The following is a 21,712-nucleotide window of genomic DNA, read 5'->3' as shown; positions in this document are numbered from 1 at the left end:
AAATTTGAACATAAACATCGCAATAATAACAATAATAAAGAAGTGAACAGAAAATGTATGAAGGAATGAATAAAAATTGAACTAAATGCTTAATTTAGAAGTAATATTTAATTAAAAACGACACTGCAGATATTGTGACGACATGAATTCATTAAAATTTCGGTATTTTTTTAAATTGTTTCCTTGATTTTTTGCTCTTAATTCATAGGTTCGAAATCTAGCTGAGTATAGTTATTTCATGGGGTGGAAAAAAACAATAATTTTTCATTCAACCTACCAACACAATATCCAAGTCTCTGTAGTTCCTCCACCACCTGTTGTTTCTGGTCGGGATCCATTCTGGCGAATATAGTACCTCTTGTTAAAATCTTGCCCAATAAGTCGCTATAATGTTCTTTGATGGCTTGCCACACTTTACCGGTGAGGGCAAACCTATAATTGTTGTTGATGGAAGGTTTCTTCGAGTCGGCGTGACTTTGAATTTGCGATTCTATAGTGTCCAAGCTGATGAAGCTGGAGGAATTCGATGTGATGTTGGGAGAATTCTTTGGCTTATAGTTGTTCAAGGTGTAGAAGAGATTCGGAGGATTCATGTTATCACAGTTGATGGTTATCACACTTTCCTCGGGCCTCAACAAGTCACAATCTCGGGCTACGCTTATAGCGGTAAGAAGATTATCACCTAAAAATTTCAATTTTTAAAATTTTTGATAATCGTAACTTGTGAATAATCGTTAATTTCAACTGAACTTACTGCCAAGGAATCTGCAACACGCAGAAGGAGCTGTTTAAATTTCATTTTTTTTTGTTGAAACATATAGTATAGTGTTGTAAATGATTGAACTTGGAGAAAAGAATCGTGAAGGTTTTTTCATGTACACAAGTTTTGTTACTTAAATATTGTAGTCGTTTTTTGCAAGTTTTTTAAATTTTACAACCCGCTCTTCGAGGAGATTCAAATTCGAGTTTCAGTTGTTGTTAAAATGCCTAGAGCACTTGTACGCGGAATTTGTCGCCTGCTAAGTGAATTTGAAAGAGGTCGAATTATTAATCTACGGGAGGCGGTGTTGTCATTTCGAGAAATCGCTAACCGTTCGAACAGCAATCCAACTACTGTTATGAGATGTTGTTAAACATCTTTGATAATGCCAAAAATCGAAGAAGTGTAAGCACCGGACGTCGAAGGGGCACAAATGTAGTTCAAGATCGACGTCTAAGACTTATGGCCATACGAGATCGACTTGCGACACATGATCTTTGGCTGATGAGTGGTAAGGATAAGAAGGCCATCCTCTAACTGTCAGAACGGTTTACCGCCGGATAAGGTCTTTTGAACTTCTGCATTATCGACCTCATCTTGTGTTACCTCTGACGGTTGAGCATCGCAGGCAATGCTTACAGTGGTGTAAGAATGGAATGTGGAATGGCATCAGGTCGTCTTTTCTGAAGAATCTTGATTCTACTTGGTGCACATGATGGCCGCAGAAGGGTAAGACGACGTCGGGGAGAAAGACGTGAACCTCAGTTCGATGTTGAGAGTCATGTACACCGGACAGTAGGCGTTATGGTATGGGGTGCTATTGCACATACAAATAGGTCACCTCTCGTCCTTATTCGAGATAACATGTAAGCACTGCGTTACCTTCAAGAAATAGTGGAGCCATTACCTTCACCGGCTCGAAAATCCAATATTTCAGCAAGATAATGCTCGACCTCATGTTGCCACAGTTAATTTCAACTTTTTCGAAGCGATCCATGTGAATATTTTGCCATGGCCGTCCAGATCCCCCGATCTTTCGTCCATAGAGCATGTTTGGGACATCATGGGTGGTGAGCTTGGAAATTTACCCCAGCCCCCACGGACTTTGGCAGGTAGCTTGGGATAGTATCCCTCAAGAAGAAATAGACCATCTTATTGCATATTAATGCCGAGTCGTGTTTAGATAATCGCGGTGGACAAACAAATTATTAACAAATTTATTGAAAAAAATTGTAAACTCTTCGTTTTTTTTCTCCAAATTTCAATCATTTACCCCTTGCTATACTATGTTTGAAAAAAAATAATTAAAATTTAAACAGCTCTTTCTGGGTGTTGCAGTTTCTTTGTCAGATAGTATATTAGTGAGTAATCTTTCAAATGAAGATAGTATCACGAGGGAAGATCTAGGAAAACTTACCGGTGATCATAACACATCTGATATCAGCATCAAGCAATTCCTTGATTGAAGGCTTTGTTTCAGGTTTCAACATGTTTTCGAATACTATAAAACCTAAAAATTTCAAATCCACTTCCAACTCCTCCCTCTTAATCTTGTGCAGCTTAGGTAGTTTTACATTAATCTCTCTGTGAGCCATGGCGATTACTCTAAAACCATTCTGAGTATAATGCTCCAATACTTCGTGAAAATCGGTAGGCAGTGTACTCTTATCGATAAAATTCAATAGCATCTCTGGAGCACCTTTACAATAGTAATCGAAGCTTTTTTTGTTCAGGGTTCTTGAGATGACACCCATTCTCTGAAGACTGCTTGAGAAAGGAAACTCCCTTATAATACTGATTTCATCCACTCCATTCAGTCTTTGTGTGGTTCCTATAGGTGGTACGAAAGATGCTCTAACAAGTGGTTTGTACTTGTGATCGCCCTCACTCATAGTCCATCCAGTACTATTGAACATCTGAAAAATTAATATTGCTTGCATTGACTTCGATTTTTTTTGGGAAGTGAACATTTATACAGGGTGTTTCATCAAAAACTTGAAAAACAAATAAGGTCGCGTAGATGACACTGGGAGAATCTATGCCTTATTACATAGACCTCGTTTACGAAGCTTAAGCGAGATACAGGGTGTGAAACGTCATTTCTGAACATTATTCAATTGTGTAGTCAGGTATGTAAAACTTTTGAAGTTACGATTTCTGTTCATATCAGAGATTTTTTTCAATCATTCCCTTCTCCCAAACAGCAAGGTATGGTATATCCGAAGTTACTTGGAGAAAGCCAGAATAGTTCGAATCTACAAGGGTTGTCTAAGTTTCCAGAAATTCGTTTAGGGCCACCCTTTAAAAACACCCCTTAAAACAATATCAGAAATGTAGAAGTGTATAAGAAAAAATATTTCAACAACATATATTTATGCACGAAATTTCAATCTGGTGGCATTCACCGTTTAGAAGTTTAGCGGATAATTTCTTAAATTTTCTTTTTTTTTTGTGAAAGATATACATATCTCCCTTACTATGCATTTTGAGCCATGAGTTTATTCATCAAACTATACTTTTTTCAATGTATCATCACCCTCAGAAAGCTCGTTACACATTTTTGACCCTGTATATTTATTTATTTATATACGGACAATCCATTTTACATATTAACAAATGAACCAAATGAACCATGACAAGAAAAACACACAATCAAGTGGAAAAACAAAATTAATGAAAATTATTAAGTGATCTGAAATAATTCTTCAGTTGAAATAATGATACATTGAAAAGATCAACCTCCACCGAACTAGCAGCCCTCAATGCTCTATCGAGAAGATTGTTCATTCAGTAATTGGTTCTACTAAATTTTATATTGAATTGTTCCCAGGTTCTGAAATTCCTTTGATGAAGGTTTAAATTTATCGTTTGAAGAAGGAAAGGGCTGTCGATGAAATTATGCAAAATTTTGTATACGAGCATCATATCAAAATGATGTCTTGTGGCTTCAAGAGATATAAGGGATAATGTTTCTCGAATCTCATCATAACGGATAGCATCAGAGGTTAATCCCCATTTGTAATATGTAATATGAGCTCATGGGCATTATGTTTTATCAGGTGTTAATTCTTTCGTGTAAATTTTTACATCGAGATTCTTTGAAAGTTGCTAGATAATCATAATCGATTAATTTTCGATTTGCAACCCCCAAGTGTTTACCGCAAAAACATTTTTTTCCTTCAATATTCACAACTAAGGGTAACTACTACCTTACCTGAATATCCAATGGATCGCCAACTATTTTTTCATCTATAATTGTCAGTGAATGACATGATACAAGGCCACCAAATAAATCATCAAAAGGTATGTTTTTAACATCAGATACGGCATCATTGAAGGAATTCTCATTAGTTGGTATAATACAGTTGAGGTCCAAGCCATCTTCAGTAAGAGTGCCAGTCTGTGAAATGATTCTTTATTAGTCATCGAGTTTCCACAAAAAAAAGGGTAAAAGGTATTGTTAAGGTATTTTACCCACCTTGTCGAAACAGAAACAATTTATGGAACCAGCCACGTTTATCATCCTAGGAACTGTACAATATATCTTCTGAGCTTTCAATCTCTTCTGGGCTTCTGAATAACCTGCTGTCATTGCAGAAGGTAGAGCAGGAGGCACAGAAATGGTTATCACATCGAGGGCTTGTAGAGCAATGACATTGAAAGGCATACTTCTTAAAAGCTTCAAATAAATTTCATATGATATTGCACACAAAGCAATAAAGCCGCTTAGGGCGACATATTTGTAGGAATCTCTCTCGAATTTGAAATCTATTGGGTTTGGGTAAATGATACTCCTAATCAAACTTCCTTTTGATGTTGAGTATCCCACTCTGATAACAATAGCCAATACATGTCCCTTATCATATCTAGTCTGAATTACTTTGGTTCCACAAAAAAGGGTGTGTCTTGCGTGTTCCTTGGCATCATATGTGAGGATCTCCTCATCAGGAATGGGAGTTTTGGTCACTGGTACTGATTCACCTGAAAGAATAATATTAAATAGGAAAGAAGAAATTGACCAATGAAGGCATCATTGACTTTAGGTTCAGAATTAAATCTACCTGTTAGCATTGCTTCATTGACTACGCAATTTCCACAAAGCAATACGACATCACAGTACATGGTGCAACCAGAAGGTGGTATAACTAGTATATCTCCTGGTACGAGTCTCTCTGAGAAAATAGTTTTATCTTCTTCTTCATGACCTCCATTTGTTATATTTTTTCTACGAACAACACAGTCATTCGTACTTTGAAATTTTTCCCATAAATTATCTTGATTCTGAAACATATCAACATAAGGAACTGATTACGGGCATAAACATCTTGATTAACAGGCATGAGTATTAATAAGTCCTCTCCAAATGATACTGTAACATTATTCAGAGCTCGTTCTCCGAAAAAATCGTTCTATTATTTCGTTACAATGTCTGTAATATTCAAATTTTGAGCTGGTAATGGTCTAAAATAATAAGGTTCGACTCACTAATGACGAAACAATCCTCAAATTCAATTGTACTCGTTTTCTAGTGAAAGGATCTCAGAATCTCTTTGAGCTGGAAAAAAATGAATGGCACATTTTCGGGCTCGATTTTTGATAGAGTCAACTTGGTGGAAATTCAGCCTCATTAATTCTACTGTTTTCAAGCTATGAGATGAGAGAAGTTTGGAAAATGGGGTGAAATGAAAAGTTCCCATAACTTCTTTTTCATTGGTGCAATCAACATGAAACAAAAATATCCTATAGGCACTGTTCAGTAGAATTCACTAATTTTTTTTTTTTTTATTGCCATTAGTTTTGAAGTTATATTACAATCTCGTGTTTTTTCAATAGTAAACCATAACAATTTAAATAACGAATATAATCGCTTTTTCAAAAATATATAACATGAGATACAAATTTCTTATCAAACTGTTAAAATCATCAAAAGTTTCTGTTTCAACCTAGTGCCTATCTAAAATACCTGATCTGAACTTCAGATAATTGAAATATTAGGTGGCCACCAAAGTTTCCGGATTTTACACCGTTAATTTTTTTCAAATTGATTAATGCTGTTCTTTCTGTGTTGTGATTTTTAAAGTTTGAAAAGAAAAAACGATTTTATTTGTTATACAAATTGTTTTGGTTTACATTTAAAAAACACAAGTTTGTATTATAACTTACTTACTAATGACAATAAAGCATAAATTATTACACCAGTGAATTCAATCAAAAAATTGTGGAATTTTTTTGTGTCGTCTTAATAGCACCAAAAATAATTAAGCTATTTTCTCTTTTAGCTTGAAAACAGTTGGATTTATGAGGCTGCGGTTTCCACCAAATCAATTCTCTCAAAACTTAAGCCCGAAATTATACCATTAACTTTTTTCTAGCTCAAAGTAACTAGAGGCTTTGCTGGGTAGTTTCGGATCTTGAATGTCGCTTCGCGGTTAAGATCGTTTGTAAAAATCCGACCAGAGGTTCCGTAAATATGCCCCCCAAAGTTTAGAATTCCTGATAATTTCAAAACAATTAGACTAAGATAAAAAAAATTTGCATTTGGATGGTATGGTGGTAGAAGCGTAGAAGGGTTCATATTCCAAGCGGTTCCGGTCTTTCGAAAAATGCGCAACTCACAACGTCATCTCTCGGGCAAGCAAAGAGTCATTACACTATATTTCTACAAATCAAAATCTACTTACGCTTTTAGTCTGTTTGACGCTTTCAAATATATTATATACACTTAGGGCGGTCACAGCAGATGCATACCATTGATAATTATCATAAAACCACAGTGCAAGACTGCACCCTTGAAAAGCATAGAAAGGACCAGAAATTTGGTCAATTATCAATTGGAATATCGTTCTCCTTTCTATAACTGTTTTGTTGAGACCATATACAGCTCTCCTGCAAAAATAATTGTATGTTAATTGTTATTGTTATATTATTGAATTCGTTTTCCAGGACATGTTTCAATACTAAAATGTATTGGTTTTAGTTGAGTAGTTTATAATTTCAATGAAATGTCTCTGTTTTACAAATGGAATAGTTACCTTTTGTATGATTCTTCTTCAGATAGAGGCTGACATTGGTGCAGAGTTTGAGTAGAAACGCCGATGTCTAGGGCAGTGAGCTTCTCAAAGTTGAAATTTTCCTTATTCCAAATATAATCGACTTTTTTATGAGAGAATGTGATCAAGCTGTTGGTAAAAAAAACATTTGAAAAATATATTCAACTTATCTTGGTTTTAGTCTACTTTAGTGTTTGTAGGTACAATGATTAAGATAATTAAAAGTAGCAAATAATTTGAAACTTACCTGTCTACATCTTTGAAGTGGCCTTTCGCGAAGCTCACTTTCAGGGACGGTGGACTTTGGATTGAAACTTTTATCAGTTCTGGATCTACATTATTCTCCTTTTCATTTTTATAAACGTCATCAGCGGTAAGAATTTTGACATCACAAATGTGCAAAATCTTACGATTTCTGAATATTTCCTACAAATAAAACACTGATTCAGTTCACATCTTCTAATTTCCGATAGAGATATAATTGTGCCCGAGTTGCCAGAAGATAATATACTAACTGACAAAGAAACTGCAACAGACGGAAGGAGCTGCTTCAATTTTAATTTTTTATATAACATATATAGCAGGGAGTAAATGATTGAAATTTGGAGAAGAAAACGAAGAGTACACAATTTTTTCAATAAATTTGTTAATAATGTGTTAGTCCACCGCGATTATCTATACACTTCCCAATCATCTCGGTATTGATGCAATAAAATGGTCTATTTCTTCTTGAGGGATACTATCCCAAGCAACCTGTACTTCATGTCTCAGAGCCGCCAAAGTCCGTTAAGGCTGGGGCAAATTTCCAAGCCTTCTACCCATGTCCCAAACATGCTCTATGGGCGAAAGATCGGGGGATCTGGGCTGCCATGACAAAATATTCACATGGGTCGCTTCGAAACAGTTAAACTAACTCTGGCAACATGAGTTCGGTCATTATCATGCTGAAATATTGGATTCTCGAGCTGGTTAAGGTACACAACAAGATAGGGTCGATAATGCTGCAGTCCAAAAGACCTTATCCGGCGGTAAACCGTTCGGACAGTTACAGGAGGGCCTTGTTCTCCTATCCACTCATCAGCCAAAGATCGAGTTGTTGGAAATCGGTCTCTAATGGCCATAAGTCTTAGACGTCGATCTTGAACTTCATTTGTGCCCCTTCGACGTCCGGTGCCTAGTCTTCTTCGATTTTGGGCATTATCAAACCACGCTCGACAAAATCTCATCATAGTAGTTGGATTTCTGTTCGTACGGTTAGCGATTTCTCGAAATGACAACCCCGACTTCAGTAGACCAATAATTCGACCTCTTTCAAATTCACTTAGCTGGCGATAAATTCCGCGTACACGTGCTCTAGGCATTTTAACAACAACTTCAAGTCATCCTTGAACAGCTGATTTATTGTAAAATTTCAAAAACTTGCAAAAACGACTACAATATTTGAGTAACAAAAATTGTTTACATGTAAAAACCTTCACTATTTTTTTCTCCAAATTCAATCATTTACTCCTTGCTATACCATCTATGTTTTACCGAAAAAAAATTAAAACTTAGACAGCTCCTTCTGGGTGTTGCAGTTTCTTTGTCAGTTATTATACAACAAAGTTTATTTTAACTTAAGTGAAAGTATTGCTTTTACAAACGAATGCACAAAAACTATCTGTTTATGACATATAAAACATTTGGAATAGTTCGCGATACTCACTGTAATCAGAAGTTTCTGGGCTTGTGTAACTGAGCAAGAGGAACTGGTCGCATAAAGGTACCAATGGGGAACCCAATGAAGAACAAGTCTCGATATTCCTAATGTTAAAACAAAAGAAATATACGTTAAGATGGTTCTGATGATGTTTCTTCTGTATCCATAAATCTTCATTTCATCAGGTTCGCCCTTGTTTATGAGCATGCACTTAGCATTACTCATCCCTAGAAAAATAATTAAGAGTTACTCGACACCATTATCTACAAGGAGTACTAGATATGAAAAACAAAATACAAAGTTCTAAATAAGAAACTGCACAATGTATCACATTATATGAATAATTGTGGGCAGATAATCGAGGAATTAATATATTTGGAAATAATTCAATGCCTCTAAATAATTTGTGTAAGAAAATTAACTCAAACGAATGACATATGTGATACTAAATAATTTTACTATTTGAGGAAACAATGAGATAAAGGAGGAAATGACTGAATTCAACCAGCCATAGCGTTAATCTCATTTTATGAATCATTTTGAATCTGGCAGTATTTCATGTAGAAAATAATATTATTATATAATATATTCTTTATATAATATTATTTTTTTATATTAATTCAAGAGAGTGGGAAATATATTTCCATACCGAAATTGCAAAAGACAATCAACTATATGGATAGTCAAATGAGTAAGTACATCTCTAAGTAATATAGTTCGGGCGAATTCGACATTGAAGATATTTAAAAAATATATCTTTTTCATTATTCAATAAGAAAAATTCCCCCAACACTCTTCTCTACGAATCAACAGGGATTACCTACATCCATTAACTTTCGAATGGGGGAAATTCGAACAGAAAACCCATAACAAAGAAATTTTGAGAGAATTTTTTGTAAACAGAGATCAGAATAGAATGCCAAGTAGGAAGCTTCCACAAATCACCATATGGGAAGAAATACAGAAGTTGTGATATGTACATGATATGATTTTTTTGTATGCATATATGTATATAATCTCCACTTATTGATAAAGTTTTTGTAGAAACTAGATATAAATTGTCAATACCGGCTGAATGACTTAGGTCGATGACCATTTATGAATAAATGGTCATTATCTAGCTTATTCGGCAAGATATTAAAAAAATTACTTTGAATAACATCGAAGTACCTTTTCAAAAATTCTTACATTTGACAGCCCTCACTTTTTATTTTCAAATGGCACCTCCTGTATATTGCCAGTGAAAATTGCGTAGGTACCTATCATTCTATTTGGAATACAACGATAGCACATATTTGGTATTTTTTCAGTAATAACAAAAAAAAAACCTTAATATTTTGTAACTTCTTTCATTATTTAAGTATCCTTATAAAAATGAAATGCTTTCACTCATGTTTGTACAAACTTCACATGAGTAGATGAATTTTTTGTTTAAAAAAAAACGATAATTTTTATTACAAAAATCTTGCTTTAAATGTTTCTTCGTTTTTTGAATTGCATAGTAGGTATATTGGTTGCAATTCATACTTCACAAAATGTAGATTTTTTTGTTGTTATTAATGAAAAATACCAAGTATGTGCTATCTTTGTATTCCAAATAGAATGACACGAAAATTTCACTGAAAATATAAAGGGGGTGCCAATTCAAAATGAAAATTGAGGGGTAGCTACCACAGGACTGTCAAATGTACAAAAATACCAAGTATGTGCTATCGTTGTATTCCAAATAGAATGACACGAAAATTTCACTGAAAATATAAAGGGGGTGCCAATTCAAAATGAAAATTGAGGGGTAGCTACCACAGGACTGTCAAATGTACAAATCTTTTTTATACATCATTGGGAAGGTACTTCGATGTTATACGAAGTAATTTTTTTATTATCTTGTCACATAAGCTAGATATTGCCTATATACGATAACTTGGGACACCCGGTATACATCAGGTCTCAAAAAAGAGTTTGCATTTATTGAATTGAATAAATAGATAAAATTCCCAAAAAAAAGTATTTCGAATGAAAAAAGGTGTTTTCCTTGTTGATATTCTATAAAATTGAAGATCCAATAAACTTTGGTACTCAAAATGATAAACATAAAGTGTAAGATTACTACCATTTTTCAAGAAGTATAGAACATAATGAAAAGTCATATGGATTTGTTTTTGCGAAGAGTACTTCAAGCCTATTGAAACATTAAAATATTCAATTAAAATCCTTTGAATCGTCAAATCAAAAAAGTCACTCAAGGATTTTTGATCGAATATTCATAATCTTGAAGAAGCGTAGAGATATTTCTCGAAATGTTGATGTTGTGAATGAATTGTCAAGAGAAAAATGATGATCCTGATGACTGAAAACCTTGTTTATTGTAAAATACATTTAAAATCGATATAATTAACCTGATCAAATTTTCAATAGTAAATAACCATTACCACAAGTGATCTAATTTTAGAACTATTTCTACACGTCCTCCAGATTCGTGGTATTTCCACTTTCCATTTTCTAACGTCTTACGTGTCATCAATAACTAATTACTTTGTCTACTTTGATACGTACCACGATGATCTTACAGTTTTGTTATGATAAACCTTGTTTTAAACAGTTTACTACACGCTTAAGCCTTTTGCGCAAATTGGCATGCAAAGTTTCATGTCAGTTTCTGCAAATGGCTTGAGGAAACCGAATTTTAATTACCCCTTGAATCTCGTTGCTAAACGGTTCATCTAAAACCTGATGTATTACCTCCAGTGCATATCGGTTAAAATACGAGTATAAACCTGATAACGCATACTGCATATTGTGTTGAAACATATTGTATTGAAGATTACGGAAATCGAAGCCTATCTTTATTTTTTATATGAATAAATCCATTTCAATTGAGTAAAACAAAAATTAATCAAATATAGATTAGTGATTCATCATATTGTTGTTAGTCATTAATGTTAGTATTGAAATTGATCATAGAAACAATTTCCAAGCAAATAATCCTTCAGACAGACTACTTTGATACTAGTAGATTAAAGATTAAATAATTTAAAACGAATCTTTAGGATTTTCCCAATGAAACCGCAAACCGTTTTTATTTGAAATCTAGAGTTACATCTCTCTATACAATTCGTAGAACCAATTGAATTTAATCAATCAATTGACTGAGTAATTTCCAAGCATATAAATGGTTTCAGAAAATTCTATTGGAAAATTCATTGTTTCGATTAAGAGAAAGATACCGATCAACAAGAATGAAAAAGTCATATTTAGATTGATCAGTGCAATTAAGCATATGTTTGAGACTCCCGAGTATAAAATTGTTGATGCAAATGAAACATTTTCTTTCAAGATAGTGATTACAGCGATTTATTTCTTCGTATGAATTTTACCCTGGAAGGAAATGTTTTCACTATGAAGCTTGCGGCAAATTTGTTAGCTTCCGCGCGGCACCTTATATTTTGCTGCCTTTCCACCTCTGCAAATTGGGTATGGTGCAGCAGTTTGAGCAGATATAACCTTATTTTGTAGAAGCGTGGTAATACCACAGCCGTTTTTATTAAAACGGCTACATTTGAGAAAATTCGAGATATAAAATATTTGAAAAGTCATATTATAAATTTGACTATTTGTATTGTTTGTATTATTTTGTTTCGAATCCAGTTACGAAATGAACATAATATGCATAATTTGCAATAATTCCCTTGATTGTTATCATTTCATATTTCTTCGTTTTACATTTTTATTCCAAATCAGTTATGGAATAGAGGAGTACTTTAGATAATATGTATAGTATTCCATCGATTCTCCTGATTTTACTCACATTATAGCATTTTTTTTTAAATATCCATGCTTCATAGTTTGAACGAAAAAAAATCGTAATACCTGATTCTTGTAGAAGTTCAGCGTGCTGTTCCTGTATAACCATATCGGCAGGATTCTTTTTACGGAAAATGCTTTTCAATAAAGCCATTATATTCACCTAACTAACCACGGAATTTACTAATCACTTTTGAACAGTGTCAATGAATATTTGCATACAGTTTATCTTGTTCACTTCACTTGATGTCTTTAAAATAGATTTTTGGAAGTTTTCTTAACAACACCACCGACTGCAGTTTCTCATTAGATCCAGCGACTTCTCAATGGACATGTAGATTTTTCAGCTCTTTTCAAGGTAATCTGTGGAATCTCTGTAAAGTTTCGAGGGTTGTAACAACAGAACATTTTTTCAACTGGAACCGTTCGATACTATTCTGCTGGATCTTATTTTTTATGAATGAGTGAAAAATATGCGCAGTTGTTTTTTTCGGAATACTGTTTGGTTTTTTTAGAGCACCATTGAGTTATAAATTTTATTGCACATCAAAATTTTAATCAGAGTTGGCATTTCAAGCTTTGAGCGCCAGAAGCTATTCAGGTAATTTAATAATATATATAATTAATTCTGGAATTTTGATATATATTATGAAGAATTTCTAATCTTTTGGTTTGGGATTTGCAAGATGCAAAAATTTACAATAATTGGGAAAAAAATGAATTCAAAACGATAGAATGAATGAATAATATTTTTCACCAGAAGAGTAGGAATATTAAAAACTGTAACTGATTATCCAAAAAAAAACTTTCTCACTAAATAGGAGCTAATTCCGAAAACATCGGTCTATAAGACAAATGATATTTTATATCAGAGAAATTCTCAAGTCATCCGTTATCCTTTATTTACAATTTTCCTTCATGACCAGTTTAGGAATTGCCGATGTTGAAGAGATATTATCAACAAGTTAAACATTAAAGCCAGTTTATAAGCTTATAAGAGGGAACACCTCCACGTGGCTTCTCAATTCAAAACGAAATCAGAGATATTTCTTCTTGCAAATCAACGATTTTTATGGGGTATTTTATTTCAATTTGCGAATAAAAACAATTTCTGTTACTTTTCGTTTTTTGCAAAATGAATTTTGTGAAAATAATTATCGACCGTCTACAGTGCCCCCTCCACTCATTTGGTTCGAAAAAAGAAAGAAGATAAGGTAAATGTATAACTTCGTACACCGTAAAAAGTTTGGTCATCGTAGGAGTGCCGAAAACCACGTGGTGGTAATCCCTCTTGCCACAAAATGACTTACGCTATCCAGTTTTTAGGTAATGGTTCGGTAAACCGGTTAAGAAATAAAAATTGATACTAAAGCCTGACATGCATTGGTTAATTAGTAATAGAGTTCACTAATATAGGTTTTTCTGAAATACTCTACTTAGCTCATTTTGGTAGAGTTACTGTATTCACGTTTGCTGTAGTAATTTGAAAAGATAGTTCGATAGATAGCCTGAAGCATACAATCATCTGGAAAGGCACACTATCCTCTGCTAAACCAAACTTGTGTTTGGTTACATTGGTGGAGTCAACAAACAAATCAGTGGAGTAGTGTAAGATTGTGGAAGTGGGGGGGGGGATAAGTCAAGTGTACTATTCCACAGGTGCTATCGCTATCCACTTTACCCTGCCTTTCACTATCTGTAGTATTCTACTGTAACTAGCACCAGTTGTTTACATTATTCTAGTAGGGGAATAATCAGCGCTCTACCACCGAACTCTACTACCAATTATACCAATGTAAACCAGGCTTAATGGTCGGCAATCTTTAAATGAACAATAAAGGCTAGCTCTTCAGTAATGGCAAATATTTTCTGCAGTAATCAATCTTACTGCTAAATTGTTTCACTTGGCAAAGCTAATTCTTTTGAGGTACCATTTCGCTTATAGGCAGATGTTTTTGGGGGAGTTTTTTGTTGAAAGATTTTTGTAGATTTACCACCTTTAACAGTAATGTTTATATTCCTAATGATTTTATTTTCTTAATCTTTGTTTTGGTAAAGATCTAACTCAAACTGTTTGGTTCTTCCTGTTATATAACTGGCAAGAGAGTGTGATTATTTTATCTCAATAGTACAAAGTGGAGCAGAAAGAACTGCTAGATTTAGAAACCATCTATTGTTAATGGGTGTGGTGGTGGTAGCGCAGTGGGAGATATATTATTGAACGTGTCCATTCATGTCATGTAATGTGTAAACCAAGGCTTGGTTGAGGTCAACAAAACTGCAGGTATAGCCACATTAAAGGTTACAATCTGGTGTGCCATTTCTTAATTTGGAGTGTATGGTCCAAACTTTTGTGAAGAAAAGGGTGATTCTGCTAGAGCACGCGCTGGAAATTCTAAGGGAAACGTTTCTTAGGCATGCTGTCTCTTTGCGTGTTGACATAGGGTGGCTTCCGTATGTGCCGGATTCAATCCCCACGTGCTTTTTTCTACTTCACGTGTTTTGCTTACTTGAGGTGCTCTCAGGTAAACGATAAATCAAAAAATTGGTGTTATAAACCTCAATTGATCCTCAAAATGAAATTATCGGTCTGAATTTCTAATGTTTTTTAAATCAAACTAAATCAGTGAATAGTTGAATCCTTGTTTTTTTCCTATATTCCAGAAATGGTTTGTTCAAACTCAAATGATCATGCCTACTCAATCTTTCCTTTATAATAATCAACAGATTGTACATTCGTGTTAACTAACTTTAATCGATCAATGACACCAGTTTGGTGTTCATGACAACAATAAGATCACTGTGATGTACTCGATTTAGCTCTTGTAAGTCGAATTGACTTGAAAAGAAATTACAACAGACTGATTCATAAAATCGATCTTTGGAATTGAGAGGAAATTGGCTGGCGAGTATTAGCTTCATGTGCCAAATTGCTCGTATACAGGGAAACATTGATCTGTCCTTGGTCTCACGGCTCGGATCTACATCGTAGAGTTATTAATAATCATGAATGGAAGGATTTTCGATATGATTCAGATCGCAGATTACTTGGGAATTTGATATTTCGTTGCGTCAGTTCAAGCACAAAATACCGTACATTGGCTTGATTTCACTTCAATTGAACAGACGGAATTTGTATATCTACAAAGGGGATTATGGTAGTTTCAATGAGAAATCATCAATATGTCTGTTAAAGATTAACAACGATACATATGATTTATATAGGTATCATTCATTAAAAATCTGGCATTTTTTCGATTAACACATTGTGTCCTGCATGAATCCTACTAAATTGAATAGTCAAATTTAGGAATAAAGAAAAAAAATCCAATTGCTTAAATTTTCACCGTATTCGTTCAATTGTAGGAACTGCAAATTTAAAATTTATTGGTTTGTAATTCCGAATATTCAAAATTTCCGGAATTGAAATAAATTCATGTGAATGTGAAAATAAATCCTTCTTACTATTAACACTAATTTTTTCGAAGATATCTGTAACATAACATGAATGGACAACTAAAACTAATGACGATTTCAACTGAAATAAAAAATCACTCTACAAAATTCTTCTTGCTCTTAAATCGAACCAATTATATTTAGGTACATCAAGACCAATGTAATGTTTAGAAAATTTCAACTGTTATATTCTGAATGTTCATCTTAGTCGTTCGGGCGAACGAATAATGATATTTCATTATGTAATTTGACTGTAGAATATGCAAATAGAAAATAACTAGTTTATGGTTTATAAAGGGAAAGAATTCAGGTAGATTTTGAAGCAGGTGCTAGGGTCATTTTTTCCCTCGTTTTTTCCTCAATACAAAGCCCTTCTACGAGGACTTTCACACGTTTGTGCTTCAACAGTTTTGTGATTCATAAAAGCTTGCCTCAGGAATTTTAACACTCCTGAAAATAGCATTATATTTCCCAGAACTGATACATTTGGTTCTTGTTATTCTAGGATGCTTTATATTTCTATGTGGGAACTCTTTATTTTTCTGCTTTTGGTAAACAATTTTATATTTTTGATAATACCAAATTATTCATCATAGAACTACCTATATAAAATTGATTGCTTCTTCAATACTGAGTAAAATCGTTTGAGGGTGCTAGTTAAGAATTTCGCTTTTTTTCATGCGGGCCCTGGGAGTAGGAATATCTTCTACAATTTTAGCGCTTATATAATTTATTCTTGGTCGTAAAGAAGTTAACACGTTGTGCAATAATTAAGGCCGAACAAACTACGATTTGAGGACGATCAAACAAATGACGCCAGCAATTTGCAATAAGTGTCAGATCTAGCGATCCGAAGCCGAAGGGACCAGCAGAAGTGTCGTAACGATTCCAGTTGAAACCACCGATTTCGGTCAGACAGACTCACCTTATCTCTCACAGACTACTCCAGATATCAAATGAACGTCAAATTATCATTTTGGGACTTATAATACGTCTTACGTCAGTCGCCTGGATCGTTTTTCGCCCTGTATCCAACGTTGCTTGTAACAAAAGCACTTTCGATGTTGTGCATCTTATTGGTAACCACCCCTTTGATTTTGTCCAAATTTTTCAAACTGTTATATGCGTTATATTTGAAGAAATCACTCGAACTCATAGCAGCACTAATGTGAAGACACAGAATTTTCAATATTTCAATATCGATAAGTCTAATGTTGAAATTTGCTGACGTATTGAAGAAAAATGCCGAACAACTATCAATCGAGAATAGATAAGGTTTTCGCGAAATGACTCACACGGTATCAAGTTCAAACCACCAACTTAACCTCACTTTAGCACAAAATCACTTCAGAATAGATTCAGTACAATATTAAAATAATTTCTTCAGTCCAGGGACTTCTAATGATTGCTGGTAATATTAAATACCTTAAAAACTTCATTTTAACCATTGAAAAAGTCGAAAAAACCGCGATACCTAACTGAATGATTGTTTCAGACACTCGGTGCGAATTTTGGCGAAGTTCATGCGTTTTTTCGCAAATATATTAATTCAATATTACGATAAGATGTACGTCGATGAGTTTTCGACAAATCTTTGCAAAATACGGTCTGCAATATGTGCAAACCCACGATCAACACACTATAATAAACTCGGATTGAATAGTGCAGAAGCAAATACTGGAAATCGAACATCGACTCAGCACTTCGGCGCATAAATGGTGGGAAGTGGGAAGCACATGGGAGATGGAAGAGTTCATTCGACTGATAAAATATTGAATTTTTGTCATTCTAGATGCGCCATCTATTGCAGACATTTAATACACTTTCATGAGATGAACAAATTATGTGCAATTTTCATTTTACAGATGGCGCGATTTCTTGTAAATCTCCTCTATCCTCAGAGCAATACAGGGCCGGCGCGAGTAATTTTGGCGCCTGAAACAAAGAATTGTTCGGCGCTGTTTTCTGAAAAAACGTCAATTACAACATGACCTCCGTCATAAGCCTAACACAACCCCCTTCCCAAAAATAAAACAGCACTCGCTCCGATGATAATATTTTTTTCCGTTGAAGAATATTACAATCGTCCGAAAAAAATTCTAGTGAATGGGAATATTGAAATGTTTTAATATACAAATAATAGAAATAGGTTCAACGTTAAAGCTCCTGGCATTTTTGATTTCTGTAGCATTTTTGGTAATCGTTTCTTTCTAAAGTCGTTTCCACCGGGTTTTTTCTTTTTTCTGACAATTTTACTTTTTATAGATTCATAATAAGAAATAGTTCTTCACGTGCCTGCTTTCGCAGAAAAATCAAATCGAATAAAACAAAAAGTAGGTATGTCTATGTGTCTATTCACCTTATGTTTTCGTCGCAATAGGTATCTTAATTTATTCCTGGATTTCTTCCACTCCGATGAATAAGTAAGAACTATATCTGATTTCACATCCATATGACACTGCGTACGATCGAAGAATGATTACCTATCATACAACAACATACGAAGGGCGGTAGGGCATGTAAAGATTCTGTATTGTTTCGAAAACTAATTGAGATTATAAACTGTGTTCCGCTAAAAGCATTTGGCATTTAACAGTAACTAGTTTCGAGTGCAAAATGTAAGGAATTTTCCATTCGTTGAATGTGTAAACATCGACTTCCAAATAATTAATGAAGGTAGTATTGTTTTAGATCTTTGTGAAATACATACTGATTTTATTTTATCCCTCTTTCAATGAGGGTAATAGAGAATTCAGTTCATATTGCTTGGTCTGCCGTAAGTCATTCATTATACAGGCGGTTTGTAGGTTTGTATTGCAGGGAATGTTGACAAACGCAGCGAAGCGGAACAACGTTACGTTTTTTTCAAGAGTCAAGAATGAAATATAGAAAGGTGGCCCGCGAACTTGGCTGAATTGCCGCCCCTCTGAATTAAGAGATAGAACTAACTAAGTATACAACGTGTAGATAAAGATGGAATTTTTGCGGATACTAAATCCAATATAATAATATACAAAACCAATATAACAATTTCTGTATTGAGTATAAATATAATTATATGTATTATAATGTTAATCGTGCAAGATCTAAGCTTCTGAGAGGCCTAAGTAGAGTCGGGGTAGAAAACTATAAACATAAGCAATTATTGAAATTGTATGTAATGATTAATTTTCTCGAATATTGAAAATATTGATATTGAATTTTCAATTGTAAAAAGAATAAGTATACATATAGGTATGCCATTGCTTGATACAATTATAAGATGCCCACCGTAAAGATTCCTCAAAATTTCATATCATATATTTTAATTTACCGAACTAAATGCTACCAAGATAGGAGAAACTCTGAGACATGAATAAAATAACTATAACATAAAAATGGATATGAATTTGAGATAAATCAAAAGTGATATTTTTTCGTCATTCTTGGAGAGATAAAAAACGTTTAGTAGTTATTTTACGATATAGTAAGATGTTTCAGTGATATCTTTTAATCATTTATATCGATTATTGATCCGATATTGAATGGTTTCGGTCTTTAATTCATGGAAATTCATTATAAAGGATTTTCCAATAAAAGGTTTCATTTTGAAATTTTGAATAGTCCGCCATCTGGGCAGCTGTCACTTTAGAAGCTTTCATCTTTTGACAAGTAAAAACTACCCACCGAAAATCGAACAATACACGCTTTAACAACGCATTGGAATTGTTAAAATTCACTACAGAAATGATGACACTAGTGAAACTGGTGAAAATTTGAGATGTTGGACAAGTTCGTGATGTGAAGAATCGGAACCGTGTACGTCGCTCAAAAACAACTGAGATATTACTCCTGTAGTGCGTAGTGTAGTCGATCTGGAGAATTAGGTATGTCACAAATGACATCACACCGTATTCTGCATAAATACTTAGGTCCTAACCTAAGGCTTTTAAAGTTTAGTGAACAAAAAAACTGAAGCCGGTTGATCATCAGCAACATCGTATCTCTGTTAATTGGATCCTTGAAGTTTCTGGACGTTGGGGTTATTTTTTGAAGAGGTGATCACAATTGGCCACCTAGATCTTGTGATTTAACACTTTCTCTCTGTTTCCTTTGCAGTCACGTGAAAGATAAGTGCTATGTCAATGTTACTATCGTTGTCAAAGATATTTGAAATGGCTTCCTGTCGAATAATGGAGTTTTTTTTAAGAACAGAACAATATCAGAAAATCAACACGGATATCTCAAGGGGAAATCAGTAGATACAGCAATTTTCCAGTTCATAAGGAAAATAACTCAATCGAGTCATTCAAGAACAACAACCTCTCACTTGGAATGTTCCTGGATTTATCCAAGGTATATTACTGTATTCTTCTGGAGAAATTGATATCAAAATTGGAGAATTTTGGAATCAGAGGACCAGCTCTTGAATGAGTGAAATCCTATTGTGAAGATAGATCTATGGAGCTATTTTCAACAGACGCAAAATCACATCAAACGTTGAAAAATTTAAACTTGATTTGCACAGGGAAGTATTGTCGGACCACTATTATTTCTTACCGATTCAATTATTTACCCTGTTCACTTTTATTGTAAGGTGAAATTTGATTTCAGGGTTAATACTGAATATATTTATTGTCAATTCTATAATAAACAATAAATATATTCAGTATTAACCCTGAAATCAAATTTCACCTTACTATTATTTCTGATATATGTGAATGATTTCAGCTACAGTTTTCACAGTGGAAAAATAGCAAATGTCGTTATGTTGATTATACTAATTTGCCTGTTATTGATTCCCTTTAGTCAAACCTTAAGATTTTGGCTCACGAAGTTTTGGAGCATACAGAAACATGGTTTATCTCTAACAATATGCTTTTGAATAAGGAGAAATCAAACTTCATATTTTTTTCATTCTACCAACTCGAAAATTGAGACTCCATGTTATATCAAATTGAGAGGTTGCAAGTAGAGTACATCTAAGTCCACCAAGTTCCTGGGACTCCAGATAGATGAAGAATTGAATTGGAAGCAGCATACCAATTACCTCAATAAGAAATTAGGGACAGCAATCTATGTCTTCAGAATAATTTCCAAATACTTGAATGCAAAAGTGTTAAAAACAATATATACAGGGTGTCCCGGGAAAAATGCGACAAACGAATACAATGAATTAAAGTCATCAAGGAGGACCCATATCAAGAGGTTTCAAGCGCCTGAGTGCCTTCATTTGGGATATACAGGATGATGTTCATCTTATGAGTGAAATTTCACTGTTGAATAACTCTTTAACTAATAACCGAATAATTTCAAATTTTGAAGTTTTGTCACCCTTTCCTATCGCCTTCCTTCAATATTTCTGAATTCGAGTAAATCAGATCCGGACTAGGAAAACTTCAGACTTTTCCTATTTTCGTGAATATTGGATCACCCTGTACGTGAACATTATGATTTTTTTCCGTTTCCGGAACCACAAAGAATCAATTCATTATAAAAATTCTAAATCTCGGCTTGGCACGGTCATTGGAAAGGGTGACAAAATCTCAAAATTTGAAATTATTCGGTAGATTAGTTAAAGAGTTATTGAACTGTAAAATTTCACTCATAAGATGAACATTCCTGTTCGGGAAATATGCAGGATATATTTGTGCTACAGGAAAAGCCATCAGAATATTATAGGTATAACTTAACATAGATATAGACAATCTTGTAGAGGCTTTTTCAGGAAAAATAGAATTTTAACATTGTACGCTATATATATACAGGAATGTCAACTATTTATGCATAAAAATAAATGCTTTTTCCTTCCATATGAAAACATCGAAAATGGATATAACACAAGGACATTATCATACAATTTTCCAAAATGTAAATTGAATTGAACATAATCGATTCAAGACCATAAATATAGAATTCGAGAAGTTATGGAGTACATACACCCGCAAATGTGCGAATTCATGGAAA

The 21,712-nt window shown here is 34.0% G+C and overlaps 1 protein-coding gene across 6 annotated transcripts in view; it reads right to left on the bottom strand.

Moving 5' to 3' along the window:
- The window catches only part of LOC123676931 (polyamine-transporting ATPase 13A3-like), a 48,250-nt gene that overhangs the window by 2,260 nt on the left and 24,278 nt on the right, over positions 1-21,712 (bottom strand). For 4 of the 6 annotated variants that reach the window (XM_045613263.1, XM_045613268.1, XM_045613266.1 and 1 more), the window contains exons 2-10: positions 8,516-8,736; positions 7,058-7,236; positions 6,793-6,939; positions 6,442-6,646; positions 4,822-5,041; positions 4,239-4,741; positions 3,975-4,160; positions 2,178-2,676; positions 278-682 (exon numbers count right to left, since the gene is read on the bottom strand). In XM_045613263.1, the coding sequence (XP_045469219.1) occupies positions 278-682; positions 2,178-2,676; positions 3,975-4,160; positions 4,239-4,741; positions 4,822-5,041; positions 6,442-6,646; positions 6,793-6,939; positions 7,058-7,236; positions 8,516-8,736 (2,565 nt within the window). Of the gene's footprint in view, positions 1-277; positions 683-2,177; positions 2,677-3,974; positions 4,161-4,238; positions 4,742-4,821; positions 5,042-6,441; positions 6,647-6,792; positions 6,940-7,057; positions 7,237-8,515; positions 8,737-12,376; positions 12,685-16,691; positions 17,465-21,712 lie in introns of those variants that run through there. The other 2 variants (XM_045613264.1, XM_045613265.1) reach the window with 2 other exon arrangements.

The sequence above is a fragment of the Harmonia axyridis genome, chromosome 3 (genome assembly GCF_914767665.1).
Source record: "Harmonia axyridis chromosome 3, icHarAxyr1.1, whole genome shotgun sequence".
Lineage (NCBI taxonomy): Eukaryota > Metazoa > Arthropoda > Insecta > Coleoptera > Coccinellidae > Harmonia > Harmonia axyridis.
The sequence above is the reverse complement of the archived record's forward strand: the minus strand, read 5'-3'. Positions and strand labels throughout refer to the sequence as shown.